Source organism: Martes martes (genome assembly GCF_963455335.1).
Source record: "Martes martes genome assembly, chromosome: 7".
NCBI lineage: Eukaryota > Metazoa > Chordata > Mammalia > Carnivora > Mustelidae > Martes > Martes martes.
Window position 1 is genome coordinate 62,182,371 of NC_137894.1, and position 27,681 is coordinate 62,210,051.

Below are 27,681 nucleotides of genomic sequence, written 5' to 3' on the forward strand. Positions count from 1 at the left end.
GCATGGAGCTTGCTTAAGATACTCTCTCCCTCTCCCTCTGCCCTCTCACCCACCTCCCTCTCAAAAAAAAAAAAAAATTACTGGCTGGATTCAGTTGTCCAAATTTAAATTCCATTTACTGAGGTCTAGACTGCCTTTTCGGTTAAGTTTTTAGAAGGAAAGGAAAGATGGGAAAGTCGTTTTTTTCCTCTTGAGTACTGCTTAAGTTGCTGATATAGCCATACATAAGATCTGCTTTACTAAATTTTTCTGAAATAGTAAGTCTATATATGAATCACATGTTGAGAGGTTCTAATGAAAAGCCTAAAAACATGGACAAAGACTAGGGAATAAGAAAAGCAGAATGTAGTATAATATCCTAAATTTACCATTTATTTTTTAGCTTTAGACTGCCATTTAGGTGGCAAATAACTTTTTGCATAAATATTAGGGCAAGTTTTTTCCTCTCCCTGTATTAAACTTTGAGAGTTACACACGAAGTCATGCCCAGCAAAGAATCACCACATCCTAGTAAGATCCTGTGTGTATGTGTTCATGAGCACATTTAATTGCATGTTCCTACATCCTCAGATTAGCCTTTTGGCAAAGTTAACTCATTTCATTTGCAAAGGATATGGGGTAACTATGGTTCATTGCTGAGCAAAAAGGCATGAAGATCAGCTGGAAATTGCATTCAGAGAGGTTTTGGGTGTAATCTATAAAGCTAGGAGTAACACTGGGAAGCCTACCACATTTACCCATGTTGAAACAGTTGAATTTTAAAAACTCTTAAATAGGAGGTCTTTAAAAACTTTAATGCTCCCCCCCACACTAATTAAATGAATTTTGACATCTGTGCATGGTATGTACAATAGTAATATTCAATATTAATTTATTTGAGTGTCAAATTGAACCTCCATCCAGTAAGTATTTATTAAGCATCAAGTATTTTGGGAATAGTGAAATGAACTAGACAGACCCAACTCCTTCCCTAGTCAAGGAATTGCCCCTTCCCAGCCAAATGCTTTATGTCATTGACCAAGAAAGATAAGTGAACAGTCTTTAAACTGTGGAATGACAGAAATCTTTTATTTACATAATTATTGACATCCAAGGAAATCTCAATCTACTCTGAAGCTGATTAAAAGTTTCATAATTTTTGCTTGACATATTTTCGTTCTCTCCTTAAACATCGAGTCCAAACATGATTAGCCAGGACTTACGACCCTCCTTGCCAGTGTAATGTTATTTTATAACCCCTTCATTACTGCAGTCAAAAATTGAGTTTAGTTTTAATGTCACACTAGATATTACTGGATCCCTATGAGTAAGAACTCACCTTAGTGACTAGTTCTCATGTTCACCAGATTCTCCAGAGTACAGGCTTCTCTCCCACAGGAAAAGAAATAGTTGGCTACATTTGGGGCTGCCATATGAGAGTATTTTCCAAAAGATATCCTGTAGGATGGGTCCCAGAGTAGGCATGGGCTGTTCAGTGTTGGGTTTGGGATTACAAATGCAGAGAGAATAAACCGGGACTTCAAGGTCTAAGATCACAGAAAGAGAAGACCGAACAGTCCTTGGGCACTGGAACATTATTGTTACATGTCAATTTCCTAACATCACTAAGGAGGATTAAACTTGCAGAAAGATAAAAAATGGGTAGTTGATGGTAAAATCCAGAAAGCACACAAAGAAGTGACAGCACTGGCTTTTGAAGAACATATCCTAGAAGAGTTGTTCTTAACTTTGTTCACATATCCTCAGTGGTATGATATACTGTTTTTGAGACCCTGACAGAGTAGATACTCAAAATGAGAAATAGTCTTCCTTCTTTAACTAGTTTTTCTGGTCTAAAAAGAAGTGCAATCACTAAATGAGGTAAAAAAAAACAAAAACAAAAACAAAAAAACAACTTTCATTGACTCTCATAACTGCACCAGGCTCCATACCAGAATTTTTAACAAGAATATTCAGCTGAGTTGGAGAAGCGAAAATCATTGTCCAACTTCAGTTCTCAATCGGGCCCACATCTCTAATTAAACTGTTATGAAACTGGGATCCAGCACTAGTCCATACGGAGTGCTGCTCCAGAGGTACAGAGTAAATGCTGCTGACAAAACTTCTAAGTGTTCTAATGAGTAGAGCTTGAGAAGCCAATAATTCCTTAACTGAGTATGATGCATGTATAGGGTTAAAGGTGGAGGGCATGCTTAATCTGGTAATCACTTACAGAAAATACGGGTAATTCCCCTGGAGAGAACAAGCCCAGTTACTCATAATGCACCACACCGGGCAGTACTCAAGAGGCACCACACACTACTAATGGAGGTCTGGCTCACATCCACATTCTTTTGACAATCGTGCCCCCACCACCTTTTCTCTCCTCTCACCAAAACTAATGAAAAAAAAAAGGAAGGTTGATGGCACCATCTGAGAAGTAGCATAATGGAAGGTATAACCTGGACTTTTAAGTCATTTCTAGGTTAGAATTCTAGAACTAACTACTACATAGCTGAGAACACTCATTTCATCAACATTCTGCTTTGATCCTTCCTGCAAGTTGGAGGCAGTCTGTGGTGAATTTAGAAACAAGAAGTACAGAGCAGCCTTTCTGTCTTCTGATCATATTCCTCCCAGTTATTTAGTATCTGGCCCACCCATAGCCTTGCCAGATGCCAAGCTGTTAAGCCCTTTGTTTCCTAGGGTTTACTAATATCCATATCTGATAAAGTAATGGGGTTCCTTTCAGATTTCATACATGAAGAATGAGGTCAAACCATGTCTCTTCAGCCATATTCAACCTTGTATTCTTCTTTTTTAAAGGCAGTCTCATAAAAACAAGGCCTCAAAAATTAGTTTAAAACTCATTACTGTTCTTCTCCATGGAAATCTTTAGAAAAAAGCAAAAGCTTTATGTATTCCAAAGAGAAACCAGAGTTATCAATTTTGTATTCTCACCGAGGATCTGTTTTAAACTTTTTCAAAGCCTAAGAGTGGAAAACTTTTCACTTGACTTAGACTAACAGTCACTGTAACTCAATAAATGGATAAACTTAGATGAGGAAAATCAATAAACTAGACACAAAGGGATCCAAAGGCTCCCCAATTCCTACTCTAGGACTGTATGGCCATTCTCTTCAGATAGGCCTACTCGTGTTCTATTTTTGTGTCATCTCTCTGAATGTTGGTATGTGTTTAACTCTTTCACGTTCTGCACTGGATAGTAGTGCTAATGAGAAGGAAAAAAGGGAGAAGGAAGGAGTGGTAATGTCTATGGCCACAGTCAAATCCTGTTTGTGGAAACCTTTATTGTCTAAGTGGGTCCTCAATATATCAAAAGATCAGTCCTACTGTCCAGCATGTAAGGAAGAAAGGCCTAATGTCACTGTATGGGGGTTTAAGTAGGTGCCAAAGGAAAAGCAGTTCCCACCACCTCCAAGGAGCAGGAGCTGCTGCTCTTCAGGAAGGAGGATGCTGGTATGATTGTGTAACATTAATGGCCATGGCACACATGTTGTGTCAATCTGATACTCAGAGCTCAATCCTGTAGTCAAATCAATTACAGTCACTGCAGGAACTGAGGAAGAATGAATCCAGACCCCTCCAACTAGTAGAAGCTTCCCATTGAGCACATGAGCTGTGTGGGAGTACCTTGGTGTAATGGGAGGCTGGATGATTATGGATTCCCAGAGGAATCCACAAGAGATTGGTTTTAGAAAGAGTACAGAGCTTAGTGGCTCCTCAGAAGCACCCAGACCTCCAGCAATAAGGGCTCCTCCTTGCCAGCTGCAGGCACTGTGTGAATGCCGACCTTCAGGTGCTTCCCCCTCCACTGGGATATTGACCCAAGCCATTGTCCCCGTATGTAGGAAATGCCAGTCACTTAGCACAGGTTCTACCACACTTCGACCCCCATACACAAACAAGTATTTCTGATTGTCATAGGACACTTCTGTTGTTGAATGCCGCCAACATGACAACATGGAATCTTCTGGATCCACCTTTGATATTGTTACATTTAGGTCCTTAGTGGTATTATCCTTACTCTCAGAGATACCAAGTTGGAGAATCCCCAAGGCTGGAGTTACTGGGGACAGTCTCCCTCCAAGAACCAAAACCTCAGTATCTGAAAGTCTTGTCATGGTGTGATAAAGGCGCCCATCCCACTGGGCTCCAGTCTCACAACTGCATATTTGATTGCTTTTCCATTCGAAGTCACCATATCTTGAGAGCAAGTGAAACTTGCTCACTCGGCAATGCCGCCCTTCTTGCTCTCCAAATCCTCCCGCACTAAGAATAATGTTTCGGTTCAAAAGGACAGAGGCATGCCCATATCTCTTAAGGTTTGGGCCCTTGCTGTCACTAGTGACTACACTGGCAGGGAAGACGCCTGATGGAGAAGCAGGATCTATTCGAGGAAACACCTCTGAGGGTGGAAACACCAGAGTTTGGAAGAGAGTGTCTCCTCTAGAAGCGGCCAGAATGAAATAGTGGGCACACTTCAAATGCCACTCCTCAAACTCATCAAAAGGTTCAAGATTCTCCACACGCTGGCATTCTTCTGAGGGGAGAAAGCAGCGATAGAATTCATTCATGTCCACGGCACAGCAGGCAGTCCAGCCAGCCTGAAAGAAGCGGTGCTTCTGGGCCTCCACGTCGGGAAAGCGGTCTAGGCCATGCAGGGGAGAACTGAGCTGCCGAAAATGCTGCTGCATGACCTGGCCAAAGGCGTCATGCGGCCTCATCTGCTCGTAGGTCACGAAAATGGCATCAGGAAAACGCTGGGCTGCCCAGGCGATGAGGGCCACGGCATCATTCGACTCAAGGTAGGTCAGCACAGCCTCAGCTAGAAGCAGAGTGGGTGCCGCCGCGTTAAGGCCAGCGGCGGCCAGGGCCTGCTCCAAACGCGAGAGCTGTCGCAGGTCCACCCCTAGGAGGCGGTAGTCCACACTCTCAAAGCACAGCGCTGACGCGGGGTCCCTGGTCTGGAAAGGCCCTGTTAACGCGCACAGCTCCGGCGTATCTTGAATCCTCTCTGCCTTGCGCCGGGCCACGTCCGGAAAATCTACTTCCCAGACTGCAGCCCCGGCCAAATGGCCCGCAGATTTCAGGCGAAAATACAGCGAATCCGAACCCGCTCCCAGCGACAAGATCTGGGGGCGAAGAGCACTCGGCGCCGCGCATGTCCGTTCCAGGAAGGCGCGTACGCAATGCCCCACGGCGCGTGCGCGGACGTAGTAGCCGCGGTGGATGAGCGGCGCGCGCCGCGCGGTCCCCGGAACGAGCAGCGCGGCAAAGGGGTCGAGTACGTACCCGTGCGCGGCCAGGGAACTCTTGCTGAGGGCGCTGCTGTCGTTAGTGCTCTGTACTGCTCCAGCCCGACGCTCGCGGCTCCGCGGGCCCATGGCCGAGATCAGGGAGAGGAGCGACGGTTCGTCACCGGAACGAGCTCTCTTTCTGCCGTACCCACTTCGGGGATTTCCGTACAGAAAAATCACCCCTCTTCCGTGACTCCCCTCCGCGTGTGTGTGCGTCACTTCCGCAAAGAGGGCACCTCACCAATCAGAATTGAGGAGGGTGTAGCTTGTGCTGAAGTTCGACTGTGATTGACTTTTTTTGGATTTTTCTGGGACTGTGTTTTCGCGGAAGGCTGACTCCTACGGCTTATTGTGGGGACGTGGACTGTGTCAGGGAAGCTCAGGTTGTCGCTTTTCTACAAGCCTTTCCGTCTGAAGAGAGAATTTAGCTAAGTCCTCATAGTTGACTCAACTGTTGACAGAAATCTTTAAGGGGTGAGTGTGTGGGGACTGACAACCAGACCTTGGACGACAGGGTCAGCATTGAGTAATCTGGTGGGGCAAAGTAGGGTTAGAACCACTGAGGTTGGTTGGTGGGCAGGAAGAAGAAGGGGTCGTCCTCAGATGCTAACTACCAGTACTTATTTAATGCTTTCATAGTTTAAAAAGAGATCTCATTTAAATCTAAAACTTAGTCATTGAGGCCAGGTGCAAAATGAAACTTTTACAGAGGTTGTGATTCACCCCATAAATGTTTCCCCACAGATAAATACTGTTAATTCCCTTGTATTCGGGCTCTGCAAAGCTGACAATAAATAAAACACTCTGCCTGTTTCTCGGTTATAAAATGGCATTCCCTTCCACTTCTAAAGTCTGTGATTCTAGGGTAATGTTAATATATCCACGGAAGAGGGATATCACAGAAGAGAGGTGATTATTCCCTCTGATACCCTGTGAGTCTCGTCAGGGGCTTAAAATAATCATAAAGTTTCTTGAGTTGAGTGTCTGCAAGTCATCGCCCCAGGAAACCACTTCCAGAGATATTTAGGAGATTTATATTTATTGATTGGAATCTGGTGACTGACTGCAGGGGCTGAGGTGGAGAAGGGAATCAGGATAACTCTAAGTATGGTTACTTCAAAGCAGTCTAGCAGAATAGTAAGAGCAAGAGTTTAGGAGTCCAGCCAGTTTGGATTTGGATACTGTACTCAGAGGTTTGAGTCAGGATAAACTGAAAAGATTTAGTGTTGAAGAGCTCTTAATGACTTCAGGGAGAGCAATTCCTGTGGAGCAGTAAGGGCAGAATTCATGTTTCACCCTGAATGGGAGATAAGTAAATAGAGGCAGCCAGTCTAAATTATGCTTTCAAGGAGCTTAGCTTAGAATGAAAGGAGAGATGGGGCAGTAAAGAGGAATGTGGGATACAAGAAAGGCTTTTGTTTGTTTGCTTTTTAGGTGAAAACAAAGTACATGTATGTTGGTTCCCTGAGGGAAATTATTAAATGGAGAGAGAGGTTGAAGGAACATAAAATTGAGAGTAACTGATGGAGTAATGACTTGAAATAGCTAGGAGGGAATGGGATCTAGGGCACAGATCAGTGTTAAGGACAGAGGAATGAATCCTTTTTCTCTGAGTTATGAGAGAAGAAAGTGTACAGATAAAGGTAAGCTAGGTGTAGGTGAGGGAATTCTTGCCTCATGGCTTCTCTTATCTTTGTAAAGCTGGCAGCTGGGTTGTCAGTTAAGTGTGAGGTGACTGGATCTAGTGGAGTGCTTGAGGTGTTTGGAATTGTCTCTGATGGAATGGGAGAAGCATTACCCTGAGTTTGTTAGGCTTGGGATATTCATGTCTAAAATGAGAGGAGTAAGTGCTGCTTTCTGGGGTGTCTCAGAGTTGATTGCGGCCAAAGAAGAAGAAAAACAAATTGTAGGACTTTTAAAAATATATACAGTGCTGTAGAAGTGAATTTTTAAAAATTTAGGTGGTATTGGGGCATCTGGGTGGCTCAGATGCCACCAGGTGGCTCCCTGCTTGGCGAGGAGCCTACTTCTCCCCCTCCCACTCCCCCTGGTTGTGCCCCCTCTCGCTGTGTCTCTCTCTGTCAAATAAATAAATAAAATCTTTAAAAAATAAAATAAAATTTAGGTGATATGTTAGAAATGCTACTTTTTTGATAAAGAACAGGTCAAGAAAACTGATTGAGGAAGAAAGAGAATGGAGCAAAGTTTGTGATATGGGTAACGAAGAATTGTTTTCTGATTATTATTTTTTAATCTGTTCATTCTTATGTAAAATGAGGAAAATAATATCTCATGGGTTGTGAGGATTAAGTAAAACAACCATTTAAGAAACTTAGCGTGCCTGGATCATGATAAGTGCTTAATAAAAAGTAACGCGTGTCTTTATTATTCTGAGTTCCCTTTTCTTATTTGGGCATGAAAAAAATTCTCTGGGAGACAGGAGACTTGGTCCTGGCCCTGCTCTAACTTGATGAAGTATAGTACAAATGTAGAAAGATCTTATCTCAATGTGTTGCCTTTCCGCTCCTCACTCCCATCCTAGCTTCTTCCCACCCACACCCAGTGTTGCCCAGGAAGATGGAATTTGGCAGGGCATGGTATTTTTTTTTTTTTTAAGATTTTATTTATTTATTTGACAGGCAGAGATCCCACGTAGGCAGAGAGGCAGGCAGAGAGGGAGAGGAGGAAGCAGGCTCCCCGCTGAGCAGAGAGCCCGATGCGGGGCTCGATCCCAGGACCCTGGGATCATGACCCGGGCTGAAGGCAGAGGCTTTAACCCACTGAGCCACCCAGGCGCCCCAGGGCATGGTATTGTTGATGGCAGTATCTTAGGCATGGATCAGTGAAACAACAGTTTTTTAAATGTGTAAAGATTGAGCTTTTGGGTGGATCTCAAATTTACAGAGGTTAACATTGTAGCCAGTGGGTCAGTAAATTTACTCAAAGACCGGTCTTGAGGGTGGTTTGAATGTAGCACAAAATTAAGATCAGGATCCTAGAGTGGGATTGGAAATATATTTATTTTTTTTAAAGGTTTTATTTATTTATTTGTCAGAGAGCAAGAGCCCACACCGGAAGGGGGAGCAGCAGGCTGAGGGAGTAGCAGGCTCCCCACTGAGCAGGAAGCCCATTGTGGGACTGAATTCCAGGACCCTGGGATCATGACCTGAGCTGAAGGCAGATGCTTAACTGACTGAGCCACCCAGGCATCCCCGAAAATATATTTAAAAAGCTAGCCATTTGTCAGATTTATTATCAGCCTGCTGTGAAAAATGTGCTAAGTACTTTTTTAGGCTGTCATTCCATTGTCTAAACATAAAAGTTCTTCCCTCTCACAATTCATAATAATAAAATTGTTTTGCAAGGTTTTTTTTAAAGATTTCATTTAATTATTTGAGAGAGAGAGAGCACAAGCAGGGGTGGCAGGTAGAGGGAGAGGGAGAAGCAGACTCCCCACTGAGCAGGGAGCCGGACTCGGGGCTCTATCCCAGGACCCCGGGATCGTGACCTGAGCCAAGGGCAGATGCTTAACTGACTGAGCCACTGAGGCACCACTGTTCTGCAAGTTTTTTAAATTATTTAATTTTATAAATAATTACTTTAAACCATTTATTTATTATTTTTATTAAAATTATTAAGTAAATTATATAAATCTATTGATTATTTAACATTTTAATTTATTAAAGTTATTTCAGAAAGCAGTCAAGTATTACATGCTTGTAAAACCTTTAAGTTGCAGAAAACTGTGTAAGGTAAATTAAAGCAAAATTCTCTCCCCTGACCTTTGCCACTTCCAACCCATAATTATGAATAAATAAAACATGCTTTGTTCATAAATGCCATCTTTCTAAGCAATACATTTTGCTACTTTTTGGAAGTAACATTATATCATAGAAGTCTTTTCCTATAGTCATAGATACTCTGTTGGACTGAGATAAAATTAATTTAGCCAGTAGCCTACTGATAGAAATTCAGGTTGTTTCCAGTTTTTGCTATTATATGGTATAAGAAATGTATTTGTGCATATCCTATAAGATATAGGATAAATTTTTTTTAAGATTTTGTTTATTGGACAGAGAGAAAGAGAGTGTGCACACAAGCAGGGGGAGTGGCAGGCAAAGGGAGAGGGAGAAGCAGGCTTCCCTGCCGAGCAGGGAGCCCGATGCGGGGCTCGATCCCAGGACCCTGGGATCATGATCTGAGCCGAAGGCAGACATCTAACCGACTAAGTGACCCAGATGCCCCAGGATAAATTATTAAAAGTAGAATTATTGGGTCAGAAAATAAATGGTGTTTTGTGTTTGTGTGTGTTGATAGTGCCAAATTGCTTTCCAAAAAGACCGTATCAAGTTTTGCTTCCACCAGAACTTTTACTCATACCTTCACTAATATTGGATATTTTTCTTTTGAGATCCACAGTTTTTTCTGGATAATTTTATAAGTTAAGTCTTCCACATGAACTTTAAAAATCAATTTCTAAGAAATAACTTGGAATATTTTGAGTAACATTGAGTTTAAAAGTCAATTTATGGTAAATTGATTTTACCTACAGAAGATGTGTTTTTCCATCTTAATGTTGACTTCTATGTATTTTGGTAGGAGTTGTAAGCATGTTAGTTAAACAGCCTATCATTTTCATGTGTTACTATTTATGAAGCACCTACTATAGCATTTTGTTGAAATGCCACTTTTATTTCATACTGTGTTGGCCTTTCTGTGGATTTCTGTGGCTCTGTCCAGTCTTGCACAGTTTTTTAAAAAGATTTTATTTATTTATTTATTTATTGAGAGAGAAAATGGGCACACATGCATGAGCAGGGAAGAGGGGTAGGGGGAAAGAGATGGAGAGAGAGAGAATCTCCAGCAGTCTGAGGCCTTTTCTTATTTCTAGGTTAGATTGTTAATTTGCTTAAATAGCATTGAAGGGCCTTTTGTCTTTGAGGTATAAAGTGGCAAAATTCTGTTTCTTTGTTTTTATGTCAACGTCTGAAAATGTTCACATTTGTTTAAATAGGGGAAGCTGAGCCCAGAGCTACATATACAGGTTATCTTATCAAAATGTGTGGACGTAACACAATCTGAAGGAAATTCAAGACCACGAAACTTGCTGACTGAAGCACATTGTAGTGTTCATAACAAGAAGAGTATTTGGAGAAAGACCTTTCTGTGAAATCATGATGGAAGCAGAAGAACACCAACAGCCACGGAAGACACCCTTTTACTCAGAATTACCTAAAGTGGTAAGAATTCAGCCACAGAATTCTGGAGTGGTTGCTAATTATAATTTGTTTGTTTGTTTTCCACAAAGAAAAGTGAATTTTACAGGGAGAATTTGTAAGATTTGTAAACCTTAAAAGTTATATATCTACATCTGGTAGGCAGTTTGCCTGGTGCAGATTACGAACATCATGTACCTGGTAGGATGCTATTAATCTGGTGGATACTTGAGAAATTTTTCTGACTGTATTCTCTTGTTTTAGGAACTTCATGCCCACCTGAATGGATCCATTAGTTCTAATACCATGAAGAAATTGATAGCCAAGAAACCAGGTCTTAAAATCAACAATCAGATGACTATGATTGACAAGGGAAAGAAAAGAACTTTAGAAGAGTGAGTTTAGGGAAGTTGTGGACATACTTCTTTTTATCTCTGTTACTGTTTGGGGATTGGAAATAGTCTGTAAGAATCCAGATTTTAGTAGTTAAAGGAATTGGGTAGCTATCTGCTGTGGACAGTGTAACTTGACATACAGCATTTTTTTTTTCCAGCTGATAGACCATTGACAGTATTTTTAATGCTTTATGTTGTTTATAAAGTTATACTATATTAGAATATTCTTTAGACCTGAAAATGTGGGCTTATTGGTTTTTCTCCCTGTTTGCTGCTATCAGAAGGGGGTAGGGGAGTGGCAAAGGGAAACTGTTTTTTCCCACTTAAAAGTAACATTTTGTTTTCAGTTATTTGATTATCCTCCCAGGTCAGTGTAATTTTTGAAAAACCTATTCTGTAGTTCCTTACAATATATAATTAGTATTAGTCTAAAATATATTCATTCAATTTAGTGGGCTTGTGTCGAGTGACAAGTTTTTGATGACTAGAGTATGTTAAAACTTTCCTGTTGCAGATGTTTCCAGATGTTTCAAATTATTCATCAACTTACTACTAGCCCTGAAGATATTCTAATGGTGAGAAATGAAGAATTATTAGAGTGGTTTAAAATTTATTATGTAATTTATGCCCTTCTGGTATTGCACATGAATTTTTGCTTTCATCAAGAGTCAAATGAAAAATATTTTTTGCTTTTTTATGGCAACTCTTTTCAAAAGCCATGTAAGACATTTGCCAAGAGCTAATTATAAGAGATCTGAGAAGAGAAGCAAGGTAAACATATTCTGTTACATAGAAGATAAAATCTTGTCCTGTTTTCCATATATAACATGAGATATTTGACCTAGGTGGGCATTCCTTTGATACGGCTTTATCTGTATTGCTTGAGATACTTTTAAGTGCCTGGGTGACAGTATAGAGAATGAAGTTCAGAAGTACTTAGAGATTGAATTCTCTCTGGGAGTGAAGAACTAGAGGACACCACTGTGTTCTCTTACCTGTTGCTCTGTGATACTATTCTCTGATATGGAAGGCTGGTTTCTGTATCATTGTCTGACTAGGGTGGTATTTTATTTTATTTTTTTAACTGTTTTATTTATTTGTCAGAGAGAGAGAGAGCACACACAAGCAGGGGGAACAGCATGTAAAGGGAGAAGCAGGCTCCCTGCCGAGCAAGGAGCCCAATGCAGGACTCGATCCCAGGACCCTGGAATCAGGACCCAAGCCGAAGGCAGATGCCCAACTAACTGAGCCACCCAGGCATCCCTATGGTGGCATTTTAAAATGTACTCTTTGTAAATGGAGAAAAGCAGAATCCTTATTAGTGTTTTTAACCATTAGAAAAAAAAATGTGGAGTAAGAGGAAAACTTGTGTTTCTGGAAAAATAACTTTTGACTGGTCAAGAAAGAATTTTCCTTCTTGGCTGAAACTGATCCTCATCATAAGTATTAAGTAAATTAATCACCTTTTGGTGGAGAATTAGCTCTAAAAGTCTAATTCAACAAAAATTGCCCAAGTGCCCACAGTGTTCTAGGCACTCTGCTAAAGACTGGGAGGTAAGATAGATGGACATGGTCTCTGGCCCCTGAGGAGAGAGAGAGAGACAGATCCATAAGCAGATAAATCCGACATAATGAGGTAAGCTATATGTTAGAGATACATACTGGGACTTACAGGAACCTAAAGGAGGATTATCTAATTAGCCACTCAGCAGACACTATTGAATGCTACTAGGAATGTCTCACTTTCTTTTTAGATTGTAACAGAGCAAAATTGATGAAATCCTGGATTCTGAGAGCTTATATAGGGCTACAATAATGCCAGGCTCATTATTTTATTACTTTCAAAGCTGGTAAAAAGCTTTATTAAAATGAAGTAAGGGGGCACCTGGGTGGCAGTTGGTTGAGCATGTGCCTTCGGCTCAGGTCATGATCCCAGGGTCCTGGGATCGATTTCCACATCAGGCTCCCTGCTTCTCCCTCTCCCTCCGCCCTGTTCCCCCTGCTTGTGCTTTCTTTCTCTCTTGCTCTCTCTCAAATATATAAAATTTTTAAAATAAAAGAAAACAAAATAAAATGAGGTAAGGAGGGGTCCCTGCCTGGGTATTTGGCTCAGATCAGGATCTCAGGGTTATAAGATTGAGCCCTTTTTAGGCTCAGTGTAGGAGTCCACTTGAGGATTTGCTCCGTCTGCCCCTCCCCCAACCCTTGCTGAATCATGCGCTTGCACATCTGCACATGTGCTCTCTTTCTCTCATATAAATAAATCTTTAAAAAATATAAAATGAGGTAAGGAATTAAGATTCTGTGATTTGACTTAGTGGTACTAGAATGAGCAACTTTAGGTGGTTCAGAAGGATGACACTGAGAGTGAAGTTAATAACATTTACATATAATAAGTGAACACTGTAGGAATAAGCCAAGAAATTCTTTGTTGTGTGTGGATCACTTAACAGTCTAGTCAAGATGATCTGGATGTAATCTGAAAGAAAAAGGATTGGGATGTGCTTGAAATAATAATATTAACTATTACATGTGCCAGATACTACATTCAAGACTGCTCTCTGAAGTGGGTATTTTTATTGTTCCCTTTTTGCAGATGAAAAAAAACCCTGAGGCTTAAATTGATTACACGTAACTTGCTCAAGGTCACTCACAGAGAGAGCAAGTGGTAGAATTGACTGTCTTTGGTTCCAGAGCTAATGTTCCTTCTCATTCAAGAGATGCAGTCTTACCATCCTTTGAGTAAGCAGAAACAACTAATTGTGATGTACTCTGTCTGAAGAAGGAACTCGAATAAGAGTTGTCCTTAGTACCAGTTGCAGCATGGAGCAGAAAGGGCTGAGTCTGGCAGACACCGATGTGGAGCAAGGAAGTGTTATTGGACATGGGTAGGGATGATTCCACAGGCCTCGCTAGGACCTAGATAAATTGTCTCATTGCTCTCATTCCATGCTTGCCAACAGCCTTCTGTTGTTTTATTTGGTTTCACTGGCTGCTCAAGAAACGAAGAGAGGGGGCCTTGGATAGTAGCTATGGTCTCATCAGTCACTGAGGACTGCCACTTAATACCCTCACTTCACCCTCCATGTCACTGCATACATAACAGATAGGCTTCTGCATTAGCCAACATGTGAGCTGGAGTAGAGGGAGCTGGCTTCTCTGTGTCTGCTCTGGAGCCAGTAACTAGATGCAGTTCTGTAGCCTGCATAGATGAGGCCCACACTCTGGTGGTAGCATTGGCAGCAACACGGAGTTTGGGGAGCACCAGTGCAATGGGGTCCAGTGCCTGTGATGATGGTACAGAAGCTGCAGGGTCATGCTCGGTGGTGGAGGAAGCAGTGGTGTCTTGCTTGGTCCAAGAGAGTTACATGATTTTGAATGCTTTTGTGCTGTCCTGAGTTGTATAGTCTCTGAGGCTGATTCTCCAGACCTCCTAGAGAATCTCAGCTTAGTAATATTTATATTCTAATATTACAATAAATTCCTTTTTGGCTTAGATAAGTGCATGTGTACACACACACACACACACACACACACCCGATGAAGCCCAGACCTTGGATTACAATGAATCCACTAAAGTAGTCCTACTTTGTTAGGCACTGTCTACACAATCGGCCAAACCTTGTTCCCTTGCCAGGACGTTGCACTTGCCCACTTATGTGCATGTGTTCAAAATAGGTTAAGATTAGGATACCAACTACAAGCACTAGCTAGGGCTGGTTGTCACAGCATTTCCAATCTGGTCCTTTTTTCTTCTAGATTTGGTACTTTTTTAGGATTGATTGCAGAGAAGGAAAACATGCCCTCAATCCTTTTGATATCTTTTACCCTAGTCATTTAGTCATTTTTGGGTTGTTTAATTTGTGCTAAATTGGATACCATTTTACTCATATTTATCACCGATTCTCTTTGCCAAAGAGAGTTTTCTTAGTACTCCTAGGGACAAGTTCACCCTGGGTGAAGAAACTTTTGAAAAATACAACTTATTCATAAATAACTTGAATAAGAACCATAAGCCATGACTTTGAGTGGTACATCAGTAATGCCTAATCGTTTCAGCCACTTATTTCCATACATACCTTCCTAGTACTGCACTACACACTCAGTTTTAGTTTTGCCTCATTTCTCTGTCTTATCAGCTACTGTTATTAACAGTAGAAAATGGAGAAATGGCTAAAAGGAGAGAAGAGAAAAAGTATGTGAGATGTGCAGACTTGTTTGATGTGAGCAATCTCCAGCAAGGGTTGTGACAAAGCAGGTCGTCTTAACCACATGAGAGACTTCCAATATTTTTTGCAGATCAAACCTAATGCGTGAAATAAAGCTGTAGCATTTGGCATTTTCATTGGGACCCTTTCACTAACATTATCAATATTGTGTCCATTGCCTTAACCATCAGGTCACAAAAGATGTCATTAAAGAATTTGCAGATGATGGTGTGAAGTACCTGGAACTAAGGAGCACACCCAGAGGAGAAAATGCTACAGGTAGAGTTTAATTACATCTCAGCAAATGTACTTTTTTCCTCTGTGCTTTGATGATTCATGTGTTTGTAAGTTGTACTGTGTACTTTTACACTGTAGTAGAGTCAACAGTCCAAATCTTCTGATGTGCATTAATGATGTACATTATTAATGAGTGAGGTTAAGTTAAAAAGTCAGGTCAAGGATTATCTGTTTAAGGGAAATTAAAAGGCCTGCAAAAATTTTGCTGGTTCTTGTTTTTTCCTCACTCTGAGGAAAGAATACTTGCTCCTTATAGTTACGTTGTCTTAAACAGAGGCTACTTCTTTCTCCTTGCATCAAGGGTACTTGTGAGGCAGTGCCACTGAGTAGAAGCTGAATCGTGTTTTATGATGATCACAGAAATGAAAGTTTTTCAGTCATTGCTCGGAGACTGATAGTGTCTTATGCCAGGAGCAAGTGATGATGTGGTAAAACCTCTCTGGATGGAGATGAGTGCATCTGGATGTGGTCTGGAGAAATGTCTGGAACCCTCTTTTCATAAGGGCAGAATGGAGAGATATTATGTGGTGTCATTGGGTCCCTTTTAGTCCCTTGTCTGTGACCTGAAAAGGCTCTGCCAGTTCATCTTGTGACATGTACAACCCAGTCATTTATGGGATAAGCTTTTTAAAACTCCATAAAATAAGTATTGAAATGGGACAAGCAGAAGATTCTTAAATCTCACATTTTTAAATTGTAGCATCAGTTCCAAGTTACCCTGGTGAGGATAGTGAAAGGGAAGGAGAGAAGAAACCTGCCACTTACTAGAGCTAGTTTGCTCTTTGAATGGAGATTCCAAGAGGGATGTTAACCTGATATGCAACAATAGGGGAATGGTTAGATAAGGGTTAATGGAATATGAGGCAGCCACTAAAAATATTTGCAAAGATACTATAAAGACTTGGGGATAACACTCAGAATATAGGACTGTATTAAACAACTGAATAGGATACATATATACCTGGTAGCATCTCGTCTATTAAAAAATATGTATCCTTAGAAAAACAGAGTGGTTATCTCTGAGTGGTGGAATTACAGGTTACTCATTATTTTTTCTTTAAAATTTTCTGTGTTATTGGAGATTTTCTGCCAAAAATAAGCATTCTGTGATTGGGTACAAGAGTGTTTTAGAGGAAGTTGTTCTGGAGAGTGCTCTTTCAGAGTCCCCCAGAAGAAGAGGACTTGTACACCCCAAATTGGAAGAAGTGCTCTAGTGCCCTGGACGGGAAACACTGAGCCTGACCAGGGTTGAAGAGACAGGAGCCCAAGAGGGGATTTTTTTCTGGACCAGCAGGAAAATATTGTTCTAATAGAGGAAAATGGTTTGTTTTTGTTTCTGTTTTTTTGAGGCCAAGCCTTAGAAAAGGGCTGTTCTTGTGTTGTTAGAATAGGCATTTTAGAATTTTACAGCAATTTGTGCGATGGGTTTTTTTGTTTTGTTTTGTTTCTTAGTTAGTTTTTATTTTTTATTTTTTGTTTTTTTTAACTAGGATCCACACTGAACACAGGGCTTGAACTCACGATCCTGAGATCAAGAGTTGCCTGCTCTACCAGCTGAGCCAGCCAGGCGCCCCATGAGAATAGTTTAATGTCTGTTGGATCTAAGAATAATTTTTAAATGGGCTTATATTTTGTATGTCTTTCTTTCCCTTTCTGCTTTTTAGTACTTCATTTAAAAAATTTATTAAAGTACAGTTAGCATTTATGAAAATGTACCCATAGGACTATGTTTTAACTCCTCTCTAATTATGCCCTTGTCACAGCATAAAGTAAAAATGTAATTGTTCATAGAGGGATGCTGATGTTGAAGGATGAAATAGTTGATTAACTCTTTACAAATACTTTCTTTATGTCCTTTCCAGGAATGACTAAAAAGACTTATGTGGAATCTGTACTCGAGGGTATAAAACAGTCCAAACAAGAAAACATAGATATTGATGTTAGGTAAGAAGCATTGTACCTTAGTGATCACCATTTAAAAAAACTAGAATGTGAAAATGTTGTTATTTTGATCATGAGTGTAATAGATTTTTATAAATCAAACAATAACTGAACTTTAGAAAAGTGGAGTCAAGAAATCTATTGTTTAAAGTTGAGAATGCAGTTCTGAGTTTATTCATGTGGCAAAAAATTTTGAGTACTGTTGCTGTAGAGAAATACAGTTTCCCATTGCTCTTCAGCCAAAATCCAGACTTCTTATTGTGGCCTACATGGTCCCATGTGATCTGGTTGCCTCTCTTACTTCAATAGCCTTATGTGGACCACTTGTCATTATTACACACTGGTTTGTTCTCTGTTCCTCAAATAGGCCAAGAATGTCCCATGTCAGCATCTTTGTACATCCTGTTACTTTTGCCTAGAACACAGTTCCTGCCATATCCTTGCATGGCTGGCTTTTCATTATCAAGTTCTCAATTTGGCTGTCACTTCCTCAGAGGGGGCTTCCTTGACCACTTTATCTAAAGGTTCCCCCCACCCATCCACAAATCCTCTAGTAATCCTTTCTATTTCCTTATGGCACTCTTCTTGATAAGATCAGAAATTATCTTGTTTTATTTGTGTGTACATACCTACTAGAGTATAAGTTCATGAGGCCAGGAACCTTGTCTTTTGTTCACCACAGTACTTAGAAGAGAGATGACACAAATCAGGGCTCAATAAGTCCTTGAAGAAAGAAAGCTACCTATATAATTTCTGGCTATAAAGTCTCTCCAAATTAAGCTTAACTAGACTAATACCCACACCCTTCCCGAAAAGAAGCAGGCAAAAGAAAAGAAGAGAATTCAGAAAAGAAGACCTACAAATGACCGATAGGTCTGTAGGGAACTATTTAATCTCAATAATCAGATAATTTTTTTGAAATATTTATTTGAGGGGCGCCTGGGTGGCTCAGTGGGTTAAAGCCTCTGCCTTCGGCTCAGGTCATGATCTCAGGGTCCTGGGATCGAGCACCACATCGGGCTCTCTGCTCAGCAGGGAGCCTGCTTCCCCCTCTCTCTCTGCCTGCCTCTCTGCCTGCTTGTGATCTCTGCCTGTCAAATAAATAAATTAAAAAAAAAAAAAAAGATTTATTTGAGAGAGAGAGAGAAAGTGTACAGGGGATAGGGGAAGGTCAGAGGGAGAGGGAGAGAGAATCTCACCCAGACTCCCTGCTGAGCATGGAGCCTGACATGAGGCTAGATCTCACAACTCTGAGATCATGACCTGAGCCGAAATCAAGAGTTGGATGCTCAACCCACTGAGCCACCCAGGCATCCCAATCAGATAATTTTAAAGATTTTTGCTTGTTTATTTATTTATTTATTTGACAGAGACAGAGACAGAGAGGGAGCACAAGCGGGGGGAGTGGGAGAGGGAGAAGCAGGCTCCCTGCGGAGCAGAGCCCATTGCGGGGCTCAATCCCAGGGCCCTGGGATCATGACCTGAGCTGAAGGCAGACACTTGACGACTGAGCCACCCAGGCGCCCCCCAATCAGACAATTTTTTTTTTAAAGACTTTATTTATTCATTTGACAGACAGAGATCGCAAGTAGGCAGAGAGGCAGGCAGAGACAGAGAGAGAGGGAAACAGGCTTCCTGTTGAGCAGAGAGCCCGATGCAGGGCTCAATCCCAGGACCCTGGGATCATGACCTGAGCTGAAGGCAGAGGCTTTAACCCACTGAGCCACGCAGGCACCCCTTAGACAATTTTAAAAAGAAATGTTACAATGCCATTTCTGTAGCCCCCCCCCCCGCCAGAAAACAGGGTAATGACCACTGTTTGTGAACTTACACACTGCTAGTAAGCATATGTAGTAAATAAAACCTCTTTAAAAAGTAGTATGTATTAAGATGTATAAAAATGTTTCCTTCTAAAAAAAAAAAAAAAATGTTTCCTTCTGACCCAGTACTCCACTTCTAGAAATGTATCCAAAGGAAATAAATTGATTTTTGTGTAAGAGTCTTTATTGTAGTGTTATTTATTTATTTGTTTGTTTATTTTAAATATTTATTTATTTTAGAGAGAGTAAGAATGTGAGAGAGCTTGAGCAAAGGGGAAGGACAGAGGGAGAAGAAGCAGACTTCCTGTTGAGTGGGGAGCCCAACACTGGGCCAGTCCTAGGACCCCAGGATCATGACCCAAGCCCAAGGCAGATGTTTAACTAACGGAGCCACCCAGGCACCCCTATAGTGTTATTTACAAAAAAGTGGAAAATATCCTAAAACATTTAGCAGAAGACAGTTATATCATGTTATGGTCATATGATTTATATTGTTTTCTAATATTTAATGTCAGGATAAACTGTGAATTTAAAAAAAAAGACTGCATTTATATATCATTGATCCAAATTTGATAAATAAATAAATGCTGGAGGAATTTCATGTGTGTAAAAAAAAATAGATAAATTAATAAATGTGGGGGGAAAATTATGCAAATATTAGCAGAGATTCTCTGGGTATTAGATGGCTTGTAGAATTTCAGCTAACATAAAGAATGAACTTGTATCAGCTATTGGATATGTGTTAGAATATTACCAATTTTTAAACACTTACTGAAAGAATGAATCTAAGCCTCCTAATGAAATAACACACCACCACTTATGAAATAATCTTGCTAAAAAATTGAATCTGATCAAGCCTCTAGACTAGATCTAATTTTCAATTTTTAGGAGATACAAGAGACAGGAGAAACAGGTTAACAACACAGGAATTCACTCAGCAAAATGAATATTGTAGGAGACTTTATAGAAAAAGGATATGGTTTCTTTAAATTCAAGAAATAAATTCTAGAAAAGCGATGGGAGCTTGCGGAGAAGGGAAGGTGGGGTGTGGAGGGAGTGCCTTCAGATTAAATCTGAAGTCCACTGTGGACTTCAGTTGAATTCTGAATCAAACTAAAAAACAAATGGAAGAATAAAAAAAACATGAAACATTTAAGAATTTGAACACTAACTAGATTTTTGGTACTATTTAGGAATTTATGGTCTCATGCCCTCTGGCAAAGTAAGCTGTCCTGTCAGTCAGGCTATACTTCTACTAAGTAACTTACATGTAGCCTGCCATACCTCTCTGGCCATACTCAGAGTTGTTTTTTTCATCCTCACTATATTTGTTTTCAACTGTGTTTTTCTTATATTAAAGGTATTTGATAGCAATTGACAGAAGAAGTGGCCCTTCAGTAGCCAAGGAGACCGTTAAACTTGCTGAAGAGTTCTTCCTCTCTGCTGACAATACAGTTCTTGGCCTTGACCTCAGTGGAGACCCTACTGTAAGCTGTTTTTCTTAAATACATTTTATTTCTGAAAAGTAGAATCAGTTTGTGGGGTTAAGTATTAGGTTGGGGCATCCTGCATTCTCCAGAGGTCTAGCAGGCTCCCAGTGGATGAAGACCTATTCTTAAATAAAATCTTAAAAAAAAAAAGGTGGATGGGGGCAGCACCTGGGTGTCTCAGTCAGTTAAGCATCTGCCTTCAGCTCAGGTCATGATCCTAGGGTCCTAGGATTGAGTCCCACACTGGGGCTCCCTGCTCAGCAGAAAGTCTGCTTCTCCCTCTCCCCCCTACTCATTCTCTCTCTTTCTCTCAAATAAATAAAACCTTAAAAAAAAAAAAAAAAGATCTATTCTGCTCTGGATGACCAGAATGTCTATAGCAGCTGTTCTCAACCAGGGTTCTATGGAAGAATTAAGCCCTCTAAAAAAAGAAAAAATATTTGAATGAGAAGAGAGAAATTGAGTCATTACATACAATGTATGTCTAATAATTCGTATTTAATTATGGCTACGCCTTAATTATCTCACAGAACCCCAGTTGAGAAAGGCTGGCCTAGAGCTTCTTGAATGTCAGATTCAAACACAGTGTCTCACTTATGTCACTATTGACATTTTGGGCCAGATAATTCTTTGTCCTGGGAGAATGTCTGGCATATTGCAGCATGTTTTGTAGCATTCCTTTCTTCTCTACCCACTGGATACCAGTAGCACCCTCCTAGTTGTGACAACCAAAAATGTTTCCAGATACTACCAAGTTTCGGGGTGGTGGTGGAGGGGCGGGGGCAGAATTGTCCCTAGTTGAAAAACACAGGATTTAGATTGTCCCATGAAACTGGTTCTTAAGGCTTTGTCTAAACCTGGACCATTGTGCTCTCGTTTCATTCATCCATTTGGTAGAAGCTTTCTTTGCTATAATCATACAGGTTCCTAAATCAGGTGGGTTCTCCTCCTTAGCACTAGATATCTAGATTTCCTTACAGAAATAAAACTTGGTGACCTCTATATCTAGTGTGGCTGATTGACTTTGGGTTCACTGATATGTGACTCAACATTCTCGACAGCAGGGATTGTTTTAGTGAGCTTTATGTTCCCTAAAGTGTCTGGCACACTGTAGGTGCTTTATAATTGAAATTTTCAAATGAGTCAATCTGCCATTTTTTCCCTTGCCATTATTTTATTCCTTTGTTTATTGACACACAGTAGCTAATTCTTCAGTCTGCCTAGAATTTTCATGCATCTTCATTTTAACTTTTATCTTCAAGGTAGGACAGGCAAAAGACTTCTTGGAACCACTTTTAGAAGCTAAAAAAGCAGGCCTGAAGTTGGCATTGCATCTTTCAGAGGTAAATAATATTGTAAAATTAGGCTGGAGAGGGGGTGCCTGGGTGGCTCAGTGGGTTAAAGCCTCTGCCTTCGGCTCAGGTCATGATCCCAGGGTCCTGGGATCGAACCCCGCATCGGGCTCTCTGCTCGGCAGGGAGCCTGCTTCCCTTCCTCTCTCTCTGCCTGCCTCTCTGCCTACCTGTGATCTCTGTCTGTCAAGTAAATAAATAAAATCTTTAAAAAAAAAAAAAAAAAATTAGGCTGGAGAAGATAGATTACGATGAAAATAATAATCATTTGTAAATGGCTAAAATTATACCTGGAGGTAAAAAAAAAAAAAAGACAGGAGGAAAGTAGAAATTTTTTTAAATGTATATTATGATAAAGGTGTGGTTTGCTTTAGTCCCTTGTTACTGTTTTTATGTTTTTGTCATTCATGAGGGTGGCTGTTGACTCACAGTATCACTATGTCATTAAAAAAGCTATTGACATCTTACTAGAGAAAATGCGTAAGTTTTCATCATCAGTCTTGTCATTGGCAAGCTGTCACTGAGAAAAGCACCAGTTCATCTCACCTGTCCTCGTAGGGTAAGGGACCTGAATGTATCACATGCACTGGCAAGAAAAGAAGTAGCTCATTATTATTTTATAAGGCTCATCAGAAGATCGGGTGTCCATTATTGGGCCCCAGCTCCTTGGCAACATGAGCACAATGACAGATAATGTAGAAATAATGGCTGGAGAACAATCACTTTCTTAAGCACTTCCCTGTGAGGCAAACAAGGGAGTCAACTACAATTTCCCCCATTTTACGGATGGGTTTACTTTAAAACGCAGTACTTCAATTTGGCTTTTTTTCTTTCTTTCTTTCTTTTTTTTTTTGGACATACATTTTCTTTTTCCTTTTTTTTTTTTTTTTTTTTTTTTTTGACATACGAAAAGCTGTCCGTGATAAGTGTATACAGATTGATGAATCTGGAGTTTATTGTCTCAAGTGCAGGAAATAATGCTTAGGCTACTTACCTCACAGAGTTATTTGTATTAGATGCAGTAATATATAAATGTTGAATAGCATCATGATTTAAAAATTAAAGAAAAATTGGAGCTTCTTGTCAATACTGATATTTTCATGTCTATAAGCAAAGAGTAATCTGGTGGCAGAACTTAAAAGGTAGGATCTGTGTTTCCACACTCTGAACAAAAAGATCTTTCACTCATAGGACTTCCTCTTGCTAACGTAACTGATGTCTGATTGAAGCTTTTGGTCAATAAAATGGAACAACCAGCATGTGTTACTGTGACCCATTATCTGTGGTCTTTGTGCACAGCATCAGAACCTTCCCTTTACCTTAGTCTCTGTTGCTTTTCTTTTTCTTTTTTTCTTTTCTTTTGCCAATTTATTTTCTTAAAAATTCTTTTTAATATTCTTTATTTTGTTGCTTTTCTTGTTTGATCCATTGGATATGAAACACTTCATTTCCTCATGTTATGGTCATTTGTCTTGTAAGCTGTCTAGTAGATACAGTACATCTAGACCTTTTCATGGTAGCTGTGGTATGTATGTAGCTACCTGTGTCAAAATAAAACATGAATGGGGACCTGGGTGGTTCAGTCCGTTAAGCGCCCGACTCTTGATTTCCACTTAAGTCATGATCTCAGGGTCATGAGATCGAGCCCCACATGGGTTCTGCATGGAGTCTGCTTGAGTTTCTCTCCTTCTCCCTCTGCCCCCCACCCCCCACTGCTTGAGCTCATTCTGTCTCCCCCTCTCTCAAATAAATGAATAAAATCCTTAAAAAAATAAATAAAAAATAAAATAAAACATGAGCACACTACACAGAGAATCTGGGCTCTGGAGTCAGATAGAGCTCCATGGCCTTAGATAGCTTAAAAAAAAAACAAAACTTTATATTTTAACTACAAAAGTTAGGTATATCTGAAGAAATCCCAAGTGTAGAGAAGTGTAATGTAGAAGGAAAAAATAAAAAAATGAAAGATCCCTTTCTCGTTTCAATTCAGTTCCTGAGTTGATCCTGTTACTTTTTCTGAACTTTAATTTTTTTCATCTTAGTACTTTGTAAGAGTCTTGTGAGGTTTAAAGGAGAATTTATGTGAAAAGGCACAAAGCAGGTCTAAAAGTGTTTATTATTATTATGCTTGTTAACCATAACTATTACTATCTTTGAAACAAATCTAGAAGAATATTGGGAAATGAATGGGAAAATAAAGGCAAAGAAGAAAGTTGGGAAGGTATATGATAGTTCAGCTTTCCAGAATGCATTATCTCCTCTGAGAGACAAAGTAGCTGGCTACAGAAAAAAGTACCTTTAAAAATCACTGAAAGGGGCACCTGGGTGGCTTAGTCATTAAGCGTCTGCCTTCGGCTCAGGTCGTGATCCCGGGGTCCTGGGATCGAGCCCCACATTGAGCCCTGTATCAGGCTCCCTGCTCAGTGGGAAGTCTGCTTCTCCCTCTCCCACTCCCCCTGCTTGTGTTGTCTCTCTCTGTCAAATAAATAAATCTTTTTAAAAAAATCACTGAAAGAGGTTACTTATGCCCCCCCCACTTTTTTCAGATTCCAAACCAAAAACAAGAAACAAAAGTACTTCTGGATCTGCTTCCTGACAGAATTGGGCATGGGACATTTCTCAACTCCTCTGAGGGAGGATCCCCGGATCTGGTAGACTTCGTGAGGCAATACCAGATACCACTGGGTAAGGCTTAGGGCTTCACGTCCTCCAGACAAGAGTGTACATTTGTCCCCAGCCACCAGGTTGCAACCCATATGTGGAGAACTCCTATTCTAAATATTTAAGTGTCATTTAGAAATTAAAAGTTGCTTGGACATGTGCCTCCTGAGCCTTAAAGTAATAGAAAGTTTTAGCTTCCATTAGAATATAAGCTCCATGAAAGCAGGGCCTTTGTCTGTCTTGTTCACTGCTACATTCCCCAGTTCTTGGAACTCAGTGATTACTTTACTGAAGGAATAAGATTCATCTAGTATTTTAAAATTACTTTAATGAAATTAATGTGTTATGAAAATGTATGACATTTATTTAAAAATTAAGAATTATGGAAGATTCCAAGACATAGCTTTATATGTGTGTTGACTATTACATATTTGTCTACATGTGTATTTAACCACAAATATTTATGAAGTGCCTGTTCTGTTTCAGTTACTGTTCAAATTGTTGGGAATAGAGCAGTAAACAAAACAGGCAAGGTTTCTTTCTCAAGGAACTTATATTTTGGCATTGGTAAAAGAGACGGTAAACAGTTACACAAGAAAATGTCAGTGTTTGAAGAAAGTTAAACAGTTTGAGATAATAGTGATGAGATAACCACTGGCCAGTGTTATGGTTGGGCAGGGCCTTCTCCGGAGGGAAAAAAGCAGTTGGCTGAAAACCATTTTACTGAATGATCAATTTGCAAAAACATTTGTGTGTGATGTGTGTTTTTTAATTACTTATGGAGTTTTCAGCAATTCATAATGAGATTTTTTTTTCTTTATACTAAGGACATTTTTAAACATCCACGGAAGTTGCGAAGATGGAAGCACTTGCATAGTGATTAGTGTGGTAGTTCAGCTTTGTGCCCAGCCGTGTGAGGGCGGCAGGCTGCCATCCCTTAGACTGAGTTGGCCTCATGTTGAGGCTGCCTTATCATACTGAGCAGATACCATCAATTAAGTCAGTGAAGTATTTCTGCTGTGGCTGGGGAGCCCAGTGTAGTGTGTTAAGGCAGGAATTTGTTAATAGAAGTCATTCTTAAGATGGACTTAACTTGCACCAGACAGGGAATAGATGGTTGTCTGAGTAAAGGAGTTTAGGAGTTTTCTTTAAGTCCATTTCTGCTCTTGGCTTTTTATATAATACTGTAGCCCTCAAGCAGTGCTACCATTTGTTTTAGCCTCCACTAGAAGACCAGGAAGAAGTGCAGCAACCATTCAAAAATTCCTTCATGATTCTATCCTGCTTTCTCCATGGGGACTGGCTTATAACATTCCCCTTTCCTCTCCATTTTGGATAAAAGAAAGGGGGACGCACATAGCTGCGAAGAAGATATTAATTCCCTGTCTGGTACAGTTGCTGCCAAAACTTGCAGCACACACACACACACAAAACAAAAAACTTGCAGCACATACATCCTGTACAACTACACTAATTGAACTATAAATTTTCATGCCTAAGGCCAGTTTTGTAAATTAATGAACTATTGAAAATTAACATACCTCAGAGAAATTTCTCACATATTTACTTGGTGAACACTGAAGAATGAGTCTACTAATCTGCTTTTAATAAGAGACTTTTTCCTCCTCTCATCTAGAACTCTGTTTGACCTCAAACATCAAAAGTCAGACAGTTCCGTCTTATGACCAGCATCATTTTGGATTCTGGTACAGCATCGCCCATCCATCTGTGATCTGTGTAGGTGTTTTGTATGAAGTATTTTGCTACTTTTTTGTTTTATTATTGTAGTAGGTCGACAATCACTACTAGCTGACTGTCTCGTGTGCCTCGTGTGCCTTGGGATACTGCCCAAGTAGAGGAGTGAGAGAGGATCAGGGCATGTGAGGCTGCAGAGGGCCAGGTGACTCAGGTTTAGCTCTATGGGTAAAGGTCCTAGGCAGTGCCCAGAGGAACATTAAAAAAATACTGATGCCCAAGTGCCCATCCCTTGAGATTCTGTTAACTGATCTGGGGTGAGTCCTGTACACAGATACATTTTAAAAGCTTCCTAGTGATTTAATATGCAGCCATGGTTGAGAGCCCCTGCCCTGGTGTTTTTGGGTTTTGTTTTAAAAAGGATAAACAGGCCTATTTAGTTATAGATATGCATGGATGCATTTATAGACCTGTTTAGACTCTTAAAAGAAGCATGGTAAAGAGGGAAATGTAGACTACACATGAGCTACTGTTTTTAAAAAATAATTTCCTTGTTAATTTTGAAACTTTGGTTTTTTGTTTTATTTTGGTTTTTGTTTTATTTTTGTTTTGTTTTGTTTTGTTTTGGCAGACTGATGATAAGGGTGTTTTTGCAACACACCTTTCTCAGGAGTACCAACTAGCAGCTGAGACATTTAATTTGACCCAGTCTCAGGTGTGGGATCTGTCTTACAAATCCATCGACTACATCTTTGCTTCTGACAGCACCAGGTCTGAACTGAGGAGGAAGTGGAATCATCTGAAACCCAAAGTGTTACATTTTTAAGCTGCAATGAGGTGAACTACTTTTGAATATGTGTTACAACCAAGAGCTTCCTGCCGTCTCCCACATAGTAAACTGTCCATCACTCCCTCTGAAGCACAGCAGCCAAGTACCACGGGCTCCATCACCAGTAGCTTACTCATGACTGGTCCCATGACTGGCAGGCTCTGAAGTCTTACAGAGCTTACCTCCATGCTGCTTACTGGAAGGGACCTGAAAGTGGCGGCTATCTAAACTCCCCACTCGGCGCCTGGGTGGCTCAGTGGGTAAAAGCCTCTGCCTTCGGCTCAGGTCATGATCCCAGGGTCCTGGGATCGAGCCCCGCATCAGGCTCTCTGCTCAGCAGGGAGCCTGCTTCCCCGTCTCTCTCTCTGCCTGCTTGTGATCTCTGTCAAATAAATAAATAAAATCTTAAAAAAAAAAATAAACTCCCTACTCCACCAGATATTTGACTTAACAATCCCTCTCCATTAATGATCATAA

General features: G+C 40.4%; 2 protein-coding genes across 2 annotated transcripts; one reads left to right on the plus strand and one right to left on the minus strand.

The window, feature by feature from the left end:
- Positions 1 to 1,049: 1,049 nt before the first annotated feature.
- LCMT2 (leucine carboxyl methyltransferase 2) lies at positions 1,050 to 5,387 on the minus strand (the record flags this gene model as incomplete). Its single annotated transcript, XM_080808187.1, has 1 exon — positions 1,050 to 5,387. One exon carries the CDS (start codon positions 5,385 to 5,387, stop codon positions 3,330 to 3,332), a length of 2,058 nt encoding a protein of 685 aa, XP_080664313.1. The 3' UTR covers positions 1,050 to 3,329.
- On the plus strand, positions 5,202 to 27,653 carry MAPDA (N6-Methyl-AMP deaminase). The gene is made up of 11 exons (XM_080808188.1): positions 5,202 to 5,774; positions 10,315 to 10,540; positions 10,781 to 10,911; positions 11,426 to 11,486; positions 15,311 to 15,398; positions 17,279 to 17,360; positions 20,538 to 20,664; positions 21,930 to 22,010; positions 24,566 to 24,704; positions 26,317 to 26,417; positions 27,007 to 27,653. The coding sequence occupies exons 2-11, from the start codon at positions 10,475 to 10,477 to the stop codon at positions 27,199 to 27,201; spliced, it is 1,071 nt and encodes a 356-aa protein (XP_080664314.1). The 5' UTR covers positions 5,202 to 5,774; positions 10,315 to 10,474; the 3' UTR covers positions 27,202 to 27,653.
- Positions 27,654 to 27,681: the final 28 nt, after the last annotated feature.

Coding starts and splice junctions, on each gene's coding strand:
- MAPDA (XM_080808188.1), top strand. CDS start 10,475: ATGATGGAAGCAGAAGAACACCAACAGCCACGGAAGACACCCTTTTAC. Junction 11,487..15,310: donor GCCCTGAAGATATTCTAATG/GTGAGAAATGAA, acceptor CTTAACCATCAG/GTCACAAAAGATGTCATTAA. Junction 26,418..27,006: donor CCCATCCATCTGTGATCTGT/GTAGGTGTTTTG, acceptor TTGTTTTGGCAG/ACTGATGATAAGGGTGTTTT.